General features: G+C 35.6%; 1 protein-coding gene across 3 annotated transcripts; it reads left to right on the top strand.

The window, feature by feature from the left end:
- The first annotated feature begins 1,683 nt into the window (after nt 1-1,683).
- On the top strand, nt 1,684-12,332 carry LOC147395734 (uncharacterized). Of its 3 annotated transcripts, none has more exons than XM_086450401.1 (7): nt 1,684-1,829; nt 2,056-2,160; nt 2,285-2,328; nt 7,036-7,441; nt 9,764-10,323; nt 10,439-10,505; nt 11,652-12,332. In XM_086450401.1, exons 4-7 carry the CDS (start codon nt 7,051-7,053, stop codon nt 12,143-12,145), a joined length of 1,512 nt encoding a protein of 503 aa, XP_086306527.1. In that variant the 5' UTR covers nt 1,684-1,829; nt 2,056-2,160; nt 2,285-2,328; nt 7,036-7,050; the 3' UTR covers nt 12,146-12,332. The 3 variants fall into 3 exon arrangements, with proteins under 3 accessions (XP_086306527.1, XP_086306525.1, XP_086306526.1); XM_086450399.1 differs by having other exon boundaries at nt 2,282-2,328; XM_086450400.1 differs by lacking the exon at nt 2,285-2,328.
- Nucleotides 12,333-13,496: the final 1,164 nt, after the last annotated feature.

Below are 13,496 nucleotides of genomic sequence, written 5' to 3'. Positions count from 1 at the left end.
TGGGTGTGTAAATGTAAATGTTCCCGAGAGAATTTATTATAGATTCAGAGGGAAAGATTACCTCACATAGAGGGATTACTCTCTAACACTATTGTCATTCAAGAATACTTACACTACATGATTGCAATGAAGTGTACTTAAAAATAAAGTAGAAAAATTAAAGTGAGGGATAGAAATATAAAGGGAAGGGGTAATGTAATACTTGAAATTAAACTCTCTCTTATCCCACCTCATCCCTTGAAGTTATTTTCTTTTTGTTCTTTCTTGGGCTCTTCAAAAGATTAATTGAATTTGAGTGTTGAGTGAAATGGATTGAATGTTGAGGATTTTTGAAAATAACCTAAGGATGAAAGAATTCTGAGAGAGTTAAGGGTTTTAAGTAGAAAATTTTGTAGAGTTTAAGATTGAGAGGGGTGCATGAGAGCATGTGATTTCTTATGAGATAAAAAGATTTTTATAAAACTGGTGTAAGATTTCTATGATCAAAATTGTCAAACTTGAAAAAGTAGGCAAAATGCCATGTATTGTTAGGAATGAGTTTTTACGATTTTTGGATTTTAGGAGGGTAAAAGAGGGAAATAGGCGAATGGGTCTTTTAGTCATTGTCATTTGGTAGAACCCATGTGAGTTAGGTCTTGTAACCTATACCTTTAATTGAGTGAAAGTAAGTTAAAAGGAGATAAGGTGGTGGTTTTGAGAGAATAGATAAAATAATGGGATTAAGTAATTTGATTTTGGGAAGATGGGAGAGGTGACGACATGTAGTAAGATTTGTTGAAAATGGATATCTTTTAAAAAGAATGATGGGTTTTGGTGAGTTGATTAAAGAAAAGTAATGATATGTGGTATGAGGGCGGTTTGTGAGATAATTAGGGTTAAATATTTTTTAGTAGAAAATAATTAATCTTCATTGATCAATTACAAATTTATTTATTGTATAAGGTAAATAGTTAATTTTGTATATCCGTGGCCATTGGCCACAGAAATAAATCGAACTAGGATAGCATGATACGTATCTTGAGGTAACACATGTCCCTCATTTAAAATAAAATCAATCCCCTCCCTCTCGTGTCATTATCTTAGTAAGCTTAACTTTCTGTTTAGGAGGACCATCTCTTGTATAATCCATATATGTAAATCACTCCTAGAACTATACAAAATAGGAAATCAAATAATTTCATTACTCAAGATTACTCAAGACGAAGGTATGTTTGTTTGTTGAGTTGTGATAATGTAACACTCCCTTCTGATAGACGCACCTGCACCCCATCACAAAATTGTAGATCATTTGCATTGGGATACGTATAATTATAAAATATTTTCATTATGTATCTCAAGGTGAATGATCATCGGTTCTTTGATGGGGGCATTTGTTAGAGGGGGCGTCATATTATCATGGTTCTTGTTTATAATATAGTATATCAAATAATTACATTAGTACCGGCACTACTATAAAGACTCTCTTCAAGATAAACGTATATTATATGAAAAAGACTAAAATGACTCACTACGACAATGCGCTGACGTGAACGTGTGCACAGAACCATAGATGCTATTTATCGAGACACGAGTGCAAAGTGTTAGTGCTCTATCCTTAGTTACGTAACACGACGTCAGCTCAGTGTCGAACGCAGTGGCCATGTTAGTCACTCTAGCATTACTCATACTAATTTTCCATTTGTAACCTAAACACAGAGCACACGCCCACTTGTCTTTCTACTGTTAAATATGTGCTGTGCTGTGGCCTGTAGGCCTTTGATTCTCTTCTCTTTGCCTTTAACTTCGTCTCTGTCTGACTCTGAGTGTGTGTCTGTGTTTCTCGCTCTTAGGTATTTGGTTTTCTCTCTCTAATTTTTCCTCTGAAATCTCATATTTTAATTCTCATTTTGATCAGTTAATCCCTCTTTTGTATGTTTTTTTTTTTCGTTTTGCAATCACAGTTAAAATGATCTAACTGAGATTTTTAAAGTATTTGTAGGGATTTTCTTTTTTATTTGAAGAGATTCACAGGAAACCCTAAATCATCTCTCTTATTTATTTATTTTTAATTTATAGGTAAGAAGTTAAAGGCGGAAACTTTACCAACTCAGCAAGTCGACACCTTTCTCTCTCTTTGTGTGTGATCTCAAGTCGAGATTCAAAAAAGCTTTTTTGTTTCAGGTGAAGCTTTGAAGATCACTTTCTTTTTTATTTTGGAAGTAAAAATATCCAGATTATATGTTTAAGAAAATCAACATCTTAACCAGAATTTTTGGCTCATTGGTTTTGCTATCGTGCGCAGTAGGTTCTTATTCTCGATCAGGATCAGTGTTTGTTGGATCACTCCAGGTTTAAGATAGTAACCCTTTTTTGTTTTATCTACATTGGGTCGATCTGTTAATTTACCTGGATTTTTTTTTTTTAAATCTTTGAAAAATATAATAAGTTTTGGGGTCTTGTTTGCTAGAGAAATAGAACAGGTGCATGCAGTATTGTTTGTTTGAGGAAGGAAGATGAGGATGACCTTAACCATTTTAATTGAATTATTTATTTATTGTTTTGGCATGGTGAAAAATTAGTGAGTGATCCAAAAACAGGGTAGAATGGATCATTATGATCCGATCATGTTAGTTTTTTAGTGTAGAATCACCTATGTGGCAGTGGTAGTTGTGATGTGACGCTCAGTGTGCATTTACAAGAAAAGTTTTATGATCTGCACATCTGAAGAAGCCTCCATGTTCTCTCCATTTTCAGTTGATTTGTGTGCATTGTTAGTTAATGATATTAGAAATGGGGTAACGCAAGATGGAAGTATAAAGAGATGCATTGTAATTCAATTTTTTTTTTTTAAAAATAAATAGGACCAAATACAAATTTTGTAAACTGAGGCATTAATAGGGAATACATGCAGGTAAACGTTAGTTTGTATTGATGTCTTGGAAATATCCTAAGTACCCCCTTCTGTTGTCTAGAAGAAAAGAATTTTAGAGGTTTTGATAAACAAGCGGGATTAGTGGTTAGTAATTAAGCTATTGTTAAGAAAGCAATAATTTCCGTGAAATATTACGGGGCATTTTGTCGGGCACTAAATAAGCATATTGTTGGGCATTAAATAAGCATTTACGGAAAACTTGTGTTGCTCAGATGAGGATGTTAAGAGGGATGAGTAGCAAGGTCAAAAAAAAATATTAGTTAGATATTGAGTACTCAAGGGAATCTTGGAGTAATTGAGAAGCAATGACACCACCACGCACAAGGAGTACACGCGTGCAAGTTTTTGGATCTAAAAGAGGAAGGGAAGGTTGAAAGGGATGTACATTGAGGTAGTGAAAAAAAATGTTTTGAAAGAGCACACATAATGTGCATATGGAAATAATTGAATGGTGTTACTATAGCAAACTCCAAATAGTTGGAACAAGGATTTGATGATAATGGTGACTTTCTAAATGGGGGAATATTTATTGCAGTTTGCTGGGGATTGTTGAAAAACAAAAATAGATGTATTTTGATAGTAAAGAGGAAGAGGTGCATTTTATAGCCTTGAAGATCAGAGTACTTATAAAAAAAGACATTTTTCATCATTGGATTTGGATTTTAAATTTAGGAGTTTAGTGCTCGTCTATTTTTAAAGGCTTTGATCAAGTAAAAAAAAGGTTTTATTATTATTATTATTATTATTTAAAATCTAATCAATGCCATGAACTCTTGAGAAGTGATGTGCCATTTTGGCCAGCATGGCAGTCTCATTTGGCTCAAATGAGGATCTTAATTTAGATTCTTTATGGCAGGGGAATGTTAATATTCTCTACTTCATATGAACGATAGCATCTTCCGCAACTTTGATTTTTGAAAAATTTCTTTAAAATACATTTATTATTTTGTCATTTAGTGCAAAAAAGTAAGGGTAATTTAATTATTATGCTATAAGTACTTTTGTAAAAATGTCTTTGAGTTTTTTTTATATTTACAAAAATGTCATTACACATGACAATAATTTTTTGTGATAAAAGACAATAATAAATGCTTTAAAGGAAATTTGTGAAAAATAAAAGGTTGTGGAGCTAGCTAATGTCCTCACGAAGTGTTGGATATTTGCATTTATGATTTTGTAGTTAAGGGGAAGGAAAGTCAGGTTTGCCGTTTGAAAAAGGCAATCATTGGGCTCAACTAGTCCCATTAATTAAGAAGGGGCACGTGGTTTGACAATTTCAACAAATCTTTACTGGACAAGAGAATTCGATCTTCCTCTAATGAAGAAGATGCCCTTTAGTCGAAGTCTATGCCACTATCTACACATCATGATATGAAATGGAAAAGGAACAACAGAATCAATAAGAACAAGGATTGATTTAAAAATTGCATTTTCACTTTGCTTTTCGTTCATTTCCACCACGCCAACATAACCTCAATGATAAGTAGGCGAAGTAGTTAAAACTTAGAATCTCTCTATTCATGTCTTTGGATGATTATTCATGAATAAGTTGAGAACGGCAACAAAAAGATTCGATTTTGACCTCGTAGAGTCGGTGTTGCTGCTAATGTAGCTTGCATGTAGGGTTGTCCTCTATTTTCGGAATATGCAAGACTTTATGGGGACATTAATGAGCTTCACAATATTTGATTTTCACAAATTCTCTTTAAAAATATTTATTATTTTTTTTCCTTTTAGCACAAAACGAAAAAATGTTACTGTCACGTACAATGATATTTTTGTAAAAAGTATTTATTGTATAATAACCAAATTATCTATTTTTTTTGCGTTAAAAGATAAAATAATAAATGCTTTTAAGGGCATTTTTGAAAATTAAAGTTGAGGAAGATGCCATCATCCACATGAAATAGTGGACGTTAGCATTCCCCTATCATGTAGAACTTGGACTGAGGTCCTCATTTGGTCCATGATGGCCCAACTGACACCACATTCCTCAAGAGTTTATGATCTAAATTACTTTTTTTCTTTTAAATGAACTTTTTTCTTTTGCTTGATCAAAGACTTTGAAAATGGACGGTTACTGAACTCCCAAATTTAAAATCCAAGAATGAAAAATATCTTTTTTCGTTCTACATTCATATGGCACCTATGTTGCTTTGGGGTTTTTTTACATGGATGAATGTGCAGTCCACAGAGATAGGTGATCCTTTGGTCCATGCAACCCACTCTCTCTCTCTCTTTATATATATGGGTTTCGTTCAGCATCAGGCAATTTGTCCTACGTTTCACTCTATATATATGGGTTTTGTTTAACATCAGGCAATTTGTCTAACGTCTCACCCTAGGAAGCCAAGCCGTCGGATTGAGCGCAATCCAACGATTGATACCGCATCCCAGATTAAAATCACGTGAGATTGTGAGAGTAAAAATTTTAAAAATTACAAAGACCTCCCTGCCCAAAATAAAAAATCCAATTGGATTCTACTACCACATTTCTCTCTAATCCCTCTTCTTCTTCAATGAGACTCTAGCCCCTCTCTCTCTCTCTCTCTCTCTCTCTCTCTCTCTCTCCATATGTGTGTGTGTGTGTTTGCAAGTTCAAAGCTCTCCATTAACGGAGGAATGAGTGCATCTCCATCATGATTGATGAAATCATTAATGGTGGATGTCAATGGAGATATGGTTGCAACTCCATCATAATTGATGCATTCGAAGCTATCCATTAATGACGGACTTCATCGGCCAACGTGGTGGTTACGGTCGCAAAGACGTGAGGTTGTGAGAGATGTTGCAAAACAGAGAGAGAAATGAGAGGGAGAATGCAAGAGAGAGTTGTATAGAGAGTCCGAGAGAAAAAGACGGATTAGAGAAGAGATTTGAGAGAGAACCCAATCAAGTTTTTGTCAAATATGTAGGGAGTTCAACATAATTTTGATAACATTTTAAGTAATTACGTGTTTTGAGCTAGGACGCGATATTACTCATTGGATTGCACTCAATCTGGTGATTATGCTGCCTAGGGTGAAACTTGGGGCAAATTGCCTGATGGCGAGCGGGACCCTATATATATTCACACACACACACACACACACACACACGGGTTTGCACCGCACGAGCATCCTCTTTGGGGTTAAGGGGGTAAAAGAGGAAAAGTGATAAAGTTTGAGAGGTATTATTAAGAAAGGGGTGAGAAGAGGAAAGACAATGACTTGAAGGGGTAATATTGGAAATGGGTAGAAGAAGAAAGAGAATAAATTAAGGGTATTTTTGGAAATAGGAAGATAAGAAAAAGGTAAAAAGGGTAAAGCTTGTCCTCTAGATACCTTGTTTATGGGGTATAAGTCTTGAAACAAAGAGAGTTGGACCCACCATTATATTTTATTATATAGATGTATGTTTATGGAAATTTTATTAAGAAGGGAGGTTGAGATGGCCAACCTGAGAAGAACAAAAAGAGACAGATCACCTCTGCCAAGTTACAAATCTTATCCCATCTTACAAGAAACTCCTCAAAGAAGAACCCCCTAAATTCTCTAAGACTTTTACACCAAAAAATAATGAAAAAATAAAAAAGATAAATAGAGAGTTCCTTGTCCTCAAACACCCGAACATATGGCAAAAGACATTAAACTCCAAAGAATGCATTTAGAAGCCAAAAATGAGGACCCCCGCGCCAACCTAGAGTCAAAAAGAGACCTCACTGATGTTGGAAAACAACCCCCTCAAACCAAAAAGACCGACAAAATGAGCCCAAACCAGCTGAGCCACCAGAAAATGAAACAAAAGTTTGGAGCTTAGAATCCCCTCTTGATAATTTGATCCAATGTAGGCAATCTAACCAAAGCAACCACCCAAATGAAAACCAAGACTTAGAGGGCACTTTAACCCCTCAAACAATAGTAGCCGGAAATCCCTTTAGAATAAAAGACTTTGTAGAAAATTTATATGGAAATAAAAGACTTTGTAAAGAATTTAGTTAAAAACATTAAATATTATTTGTAGCTCTAAAATTTAGTTTTTACAGATAAGAAATACCTGATGGAACTCTGAATGATTATGTACATGTTCTTTTGAAAGTTCAGACTTATCTCAATTGCCAATAGAAATAACTGCATTTGGTACAGGTTACCAGCTCAATAATGGACAACAGATGCCAATCTGTGGATCCTGACATCCCTGATGAAAGTAGTGGATCCATGGATGATTTGAAAACCAACAGTTCGTTCCTCAGGCCGGTATCAGCTGGTGAATCAGGTGAAGGTTGGCCATATGCTCCTCAAGATTGGCCTAATCCTGGTGATATCTGGGGATGGAAAGTAGGAAAGAGGATAACCCATTCAGGGTTCATGGCTGATAGATACTTGTATCTTCCAAGTCGGCTTCAGAAGTCCTCGAGTGGGAAACAGAGTTTGGCAAGCAAGCATGCAGTTCAAGAATATATCCGGAAGGAATTCCCTAATGCTGACATTGATGCCTTCTTTGCTTCTTTCCGTTGGAGAATCCCTTCAAAAGATCAACCATTGGCGAAAGGTCCGTTTTTGGTTCAATTTTTTTTAAATCAGGTTTATGCTTTTGTTGTTTTGAGCTTGAATTACACTTATTTGCTCTTTCTTTTGGATACTGATACATGCACCAATGAGCATCTAGAAATCACGTATGTGCTTTGCAAATATATGCACATGGGTTCAAGGTGTGTGTTGGATGTGTTGTAGTTTGGCATTTGGCAAGTCAAGAATCAAAATCATGTGTAATAACTTGCATTGAGCTCATCAAAACAAGTACTCTGATATCGAATAATTTATTAAGAGAGGTTCTATTGTCACCCCAACTTTTACTGATAACAGACCAATTAAGGAAATTATGTCTTACACCCCAACTAAGAATAAGGAGACACCAATTAAGAGTTTTTTCCTAAGAATCTTCTTCTAGGGTTTCTTATAAAGAGAGAAGGGTGGGTAGGCCATGGTGAGAGCATAGGGGACAAGAGAGAAGGAGACGCTGTGGGAAAGAAGCACAAGGTAAGAGATTTGGATCCAAGATGACTCTTGAGTATTAGCAAAATGTACTGGTTCTGTCAACCTAGATCCTCAAAGCACTGAGGAAACTAAGTCAGGTATCCTGATTGAGTTCCCAATGTCAAAGATCTCCATGATGGTTTTGGATCTCAGCTTTCTCTTTTGTTTGATGTTTCTTAAGATTGGATATCTAGATCTCCCTCTAAATCTTCTTAGGGTAATATCATTGATTTCAAAAGAATAAAAAAGCCTTGGAAGGGTGGATTTGAATTTTTTTATTCTTGTAAAGCATGGATGAAAGCATCCAAGACATAAACAACTCTTGTCTTTCTCTGTCGCCGATTTATTTTGTTACTATTTTCATTGATAAACCAATCTTTTTGTGGAACCAGCCTCAACTCAAGCTATTTCTCTTTTAAAAGACCAAAGCTTGATCTCCTCCCACAATCCATTCTGTCTTTATGAATCAAATGAAGCAGTTGAGAATGGATCTTGTGTTCCTTGAATCTCCCTATTTTCTCTACTAGGAAGGAAAAGAAATTGAAAAACCTCGAGTGGAAAAACAACCTCTCGCTCAACTTCAACCCCGCCCCCCCTCTCCCCACCTCAAAAAAAAAATACCAAGGACCCAACACAGGAGATCAAATGGAACTCAAACTCTATAAAATATACAAATCAAATGATGAAGCTTTGGATCTCAGCTTTCTCTTTGTTCAATGTTTCTTGAGATTGGATATCTAGATCTCCCTCTCAATCTTCTCAGGGTAATATCATTGATTTTCAGAAAAATAAAAAAGCCTTGGAAGGGTGGTTTTGAAATTTTTTATACTTGTAAAGCATGGATGAAACATCCAAGAGATAAACAACTCTTGTCTTTCTTTTTCGCTGATTTATTTTGTTACTATTTTCATTGATAAACCAGTCTTCTTGTGAACCTGCCTCAACTAAAGCTTTTTCTCTTCTACAAGACCAAAGCTTGATCTCTTCCCACAATTCATTCTGTCTTTATGAATCAAATAAAGCAGTTGAGACTGGATCTTGTGTTCCTTGAATCTCCCTATTTTCTCTACTAGGAAGGAAATGAAATTGAAAAACCTCAATTGGAAAAACAACCCTCTCGCTCAACTTCAACCCCGCCCCCCTCTCCCTACCTCCAAAAAAACACCCAAGGACCCAACACAGGAGATCAAATGGATCTCAAACTCTATAAAATATACAAATCAAACCATGCTTAGCCAGAGACCCAAAGCATTAACCCCACCAAGAGTGAAGATTCAACGGTCGTTGTTGTTGAGAGAAGAAATGGGGGTGGAGTCCTCAAAAGCTAAGAACAACTATATGCATCCCAGGCAGATTATTTGATTTATAGGCTTGGTATGTTGGAAGTAAAATTTGAGGTGCCAATAGAAGTTCTCTTTAATAACTGTTAAGTATGAAGTTCAAGTGATGAATATTTCCTTTGGCAAGTTCATGACTCTTTGCAATCAGCGCTTCATATTTGCAGCACTCTAGAGCTTAGTTTTGGTGCCATAACATTTTGTAATGTTGATGTATCTCTTTTAATTATTTTTTTTTTTAAAAAAAAAAAGGAAAAGAACAAAACATTATTCTGCTACACCTTTGCTCTTGAGCTAATAAACCCTAATGTTATCTTTTGAAGAAGCTATATTCCCTCTTTATAAGAACTTTTGTCATTTACTTATTATAATTTTTCATTTTCTGGTTGCTTCTCGAGTGTCATTTGAGATGAGAACACTAAACATGGTTTCTTATGGTTTGATGATCAAATGGGTTTCATTTCTGCCCCACTAATTTTGTTTCACCATTGGACATTTAGATGTGACTCCTATCTCTAGCATATATCCAGGGGAAGAGATGGCTGAACATTCTGGAAGTGAGTTAAAGTTTGGGAACTTGGGTTGTAAGGCTGCAAATAAGATGTGTAATATTCGACAACAAGCAAGGAACTACTCTCTACCAGCCATGGATTGCAATATCTGCTGCAGTGAAACTGGTTTCTGTCGTGATTGTTGTTGTATTCTCTGTTGCAAGACTATTGATTGGGCTTATGGGGGCTATAGTTTTATTAGATGTGAAGCAAGGGTGAACGAGAATTATATTTGTGGACATGTTGCTCACATGGAATGCGCTCTGCGTTCGTACATGGCTGGGACAGTTGGAGGAAACATCGGTTTAGATGTGGAGTATTATTGCAGACGTTGTGATAAGAGAACAAATCTTATTTCACATGTGACAAAGCTTCTACAGACATGTGAATCTCTCGAATCTCAGGATGACGCTCAGAAAATTCTAAACATGGGGGTGTTCATTTTGGGTGGCTCTCAACAAGAAAGCGCAAAGAGGTTGCGGAGTCGTCTCGAGTTGGCCTTGACGAAGGTTTTTTTTTTCTTTCTATGATAGTTATTGTTTCATTGCACAACAAATATGCATTATTGTTGTTGTCATTTTAGGCATCTCAGCCAGCATAGTAACTATTTGACACTTACATCAGCTTAAAAGTGGACACTATTTCGGAGAAGGAAGGAGTGCCAAAGACAACATCTCAGCAGTTTCTGCAGGTTGGTTTGCTTTTGAGCCCATGCACTTGTACACTTGTCTAGTTTTACGAGGCATGGTCATTTTTTGCGTGTTGAGCACAGATAATTTCATAAGCTATTTAGCATTATTGAATAAATGAGTTTTATGCATAAACTCGGAAATAATAATTCCAGGTGAAGATACGTTAGCTAGCACACAAAGTAAATAAAAAAGAGGTATCTATGACACACATTTCTGTCACCTACTTGTGATGTTGCCCACCTCTGCTTTTAAAGATAAAGTGTTATTACATTACTTGGGTGGGTAGCTAGAAAGGCCTGGAAGAGTTAAATTTTTTAGAGAAAACTAGAATGTATGGGAAAATCTAGAATTATGTAGAAATTGCTAGAATTGGGTGGAGATCTAAGGAAGTCTCCATATATCTTCTCGAGAAGCCAATACCTACCATTATGTAGAGATTGGATGGTGATGGTGGGGTCGGCAACATTAATCCCATTTTTTCCTTCGGTGGCCCCTTTTTTAAGTCAACGTATGCGATATGGTTCTCAACTTAATATTGAGTACATTACATTTACCAAACTACCAAAGTGTTCTGAAAATGTATCTATTATATGAGGGGTGGTCGTATAATATTTTCTCCCATAGAAAAAGACTTCTATGGACCATTCTTCCTTTGGCCATTGCTTGGGGGCTTTGGAAAGAGTGGAATAACAGGATATTCCATGGTAAGGAAAGCAACGAGCAGACTGTTTCTGGAAGTTCTTGGGTTTTTGTTTATTTGGGCGAAGCTCAAGTTCTTGGGTTTTTGTTTATTTATGCGATTTTTAACTTTCTATTTTTGTGTTTTCTAGTTTGTTCTCTTTCTTGTTTGGGGGCCTCCTCAGCCTCCTTTGTATTCATTTTCCTCTTTAAATGATATCTTATACTCATCAAAAAAAAAAAAAAAATGTATCTGTTATGGAAGAGACCATATTGACATGATTTGCCCTTGTGAGGTTAAGTTAGTTTGTCACTTTGTATCAGTCTTATTTGCATCTTTATCCATGTTTTTGTTGCATAACTCATCCCCTTAAATAAATAGATTATAATACTAGCACTGTAATCCCTTTCCGAGAAAATCAATTTGCATATCCTCGCTTAATATGGAATGAATCACTGTCACACAGAACATGTTTCGCATCTTGGAAATAATGGAACCTTGTCTGGGACTCGGGAAATTATACACACTCAAGATCATATGGAGTTGGCTACAACTAACGAGCTCAACATACATCGAAGATCTCAACAGCCTGTATACATTACTTCAGACCACCGGGTGGAATCTGTAAAACTTGAGGAAGAGGTCAGTGAGGTTCTCCAAGACTTGAGAAACTCACAGGAGTACGAATATAGAATTGCAGAGGAAAGCCTTCACGCTCAAAAGAAAATTCTTCTGGATTTGTATCAACAGCTCGACACAGAGAGGTCTGAACTGGCAAGACGTACATTGTCAAATGCAAATTGTGACGTTGATGCCCTCCTCAATGACGTCTTGAGCAGAGTGAATCAGATAAAGCGGGAAGTCTCAAAACTCAAGGATATGGAGGAAGTCGCCAAAGGATTCGGAAGGGTTCCTAAAGGTATTCTGAAAGAGCACTTTGGTTTGCTATTTGAAGATTAATGAAATTGAGAATCATGCCAATTGAATGTATTTTTATTTGTCTTCAACTTATGTTTAATTGTTGTTTTCAAGTTTCTTCTGCATTTCACAACATGCACACCCCCACCTTGGCATTAATAAAGAAACTTCATTTCATGACATGCATAGCCCATCTTGGCGTTAATAAAGAAACTCGGGTGATTGTTTATGAGATTCAGATGGCCCAACATCTTGACCTATAAATTTTACTTGCTTGTACCTGTTGACAATTTTTTTTTTTTTTTTGAAGTCGATGGCTTTTTGGAATGGTTGTGATGTTCCTTTGAAATATTTGCTAATTATTTTGAAAAACAAGCTTTTTTAATATATATATATATATATATATATATATATATATATATATATATATATATATATATATAGTGGTTCGGCAGCCCTAAAGTTTGCCAAACATTTTTTGTAAATTACTTTTGATGGGGTTAGAAGTTTTGGAATAGGCTGATTTTTTGTGAGGATGATCTCTACGGTGAAGAGATCCTCCTCACCAAAAATCAGCTCATTTTGAAACTTCTAACCCTAGTTTACAAGTGAAGAATCGTGGACCGTCCAATTTTTGAAAATCACTTTTGATGGGGTTAGAAGTTTTGAAATAGGCTGATTTTTGGTGAGGATGATCTCCTCATCATAGAGATCATCCTCACAAAAAATCAGCTCATTACAAAGCTTCTAACCCATGTTTTGAAAAATGTATGGCACAATGTTTGACAAACTTTAGGACTGTTGAACCGCCCCCATATATATATATATTTGAACCATATCAGAGGATTTGTCTCAAAAGTGATGATTTAAACACTTTATGAAAAAAGAAGATGAAGATTTACCATCATAATTATCACTAATTAGGTCTTTTTCATTATATAATTTCTGTTTTTTTCTATTTTAGCTCCTTTTTAACCATAAATGATTGGTTTGGATCAATAATTTTTTTGAATGTGGTGTAGAGCAGAGCTCGTGAATGGCCTCAAAGTGTGGGAGGAATGGGTCTCCAGGATTCATGAGCACACCCTTTTAAAATGTACATTATTACAAATAAAATAGGCTTTTAGTGGGTAGACCCCAAAAGTCCAAGTACTATTTACATATTCTACCTTTTCAAACTAACTCCCTCCAAGCCTTTTTTTTATGCATAGCCTATCTTACTTTCTCAAATTCCTTAGAAGTTCTTGAAAGTCCTTCATTTTTTAATGATGAGAAGAAGACTTCCTTTTGCAACAATTGTATATAAATTACAAAACAATTACAAAGCATAATTGTACCATCCAATGTTGTTGGACATAATATAATATGTTTAATATCATTAAAATAGTATTTA

The sequence above is a fragment of the Akebia trifoliata genome, chromosome 8, assembly GCF_017979445.1.
Source record: "Akebia trifoliata isolate Shusen 1 chromosome 8, ASM1797944v1, whole genome shotgun sequence".
NCBI lineage: Eukaryota > Viridiplantae > Streptophyta > Magnoliopsida > Ranunculales > Lardizabalaceae > Akebia > Akebia trifoliata.
This window is presented reverse-complemented; position numbering and strand designations above follow the sequence as displayed.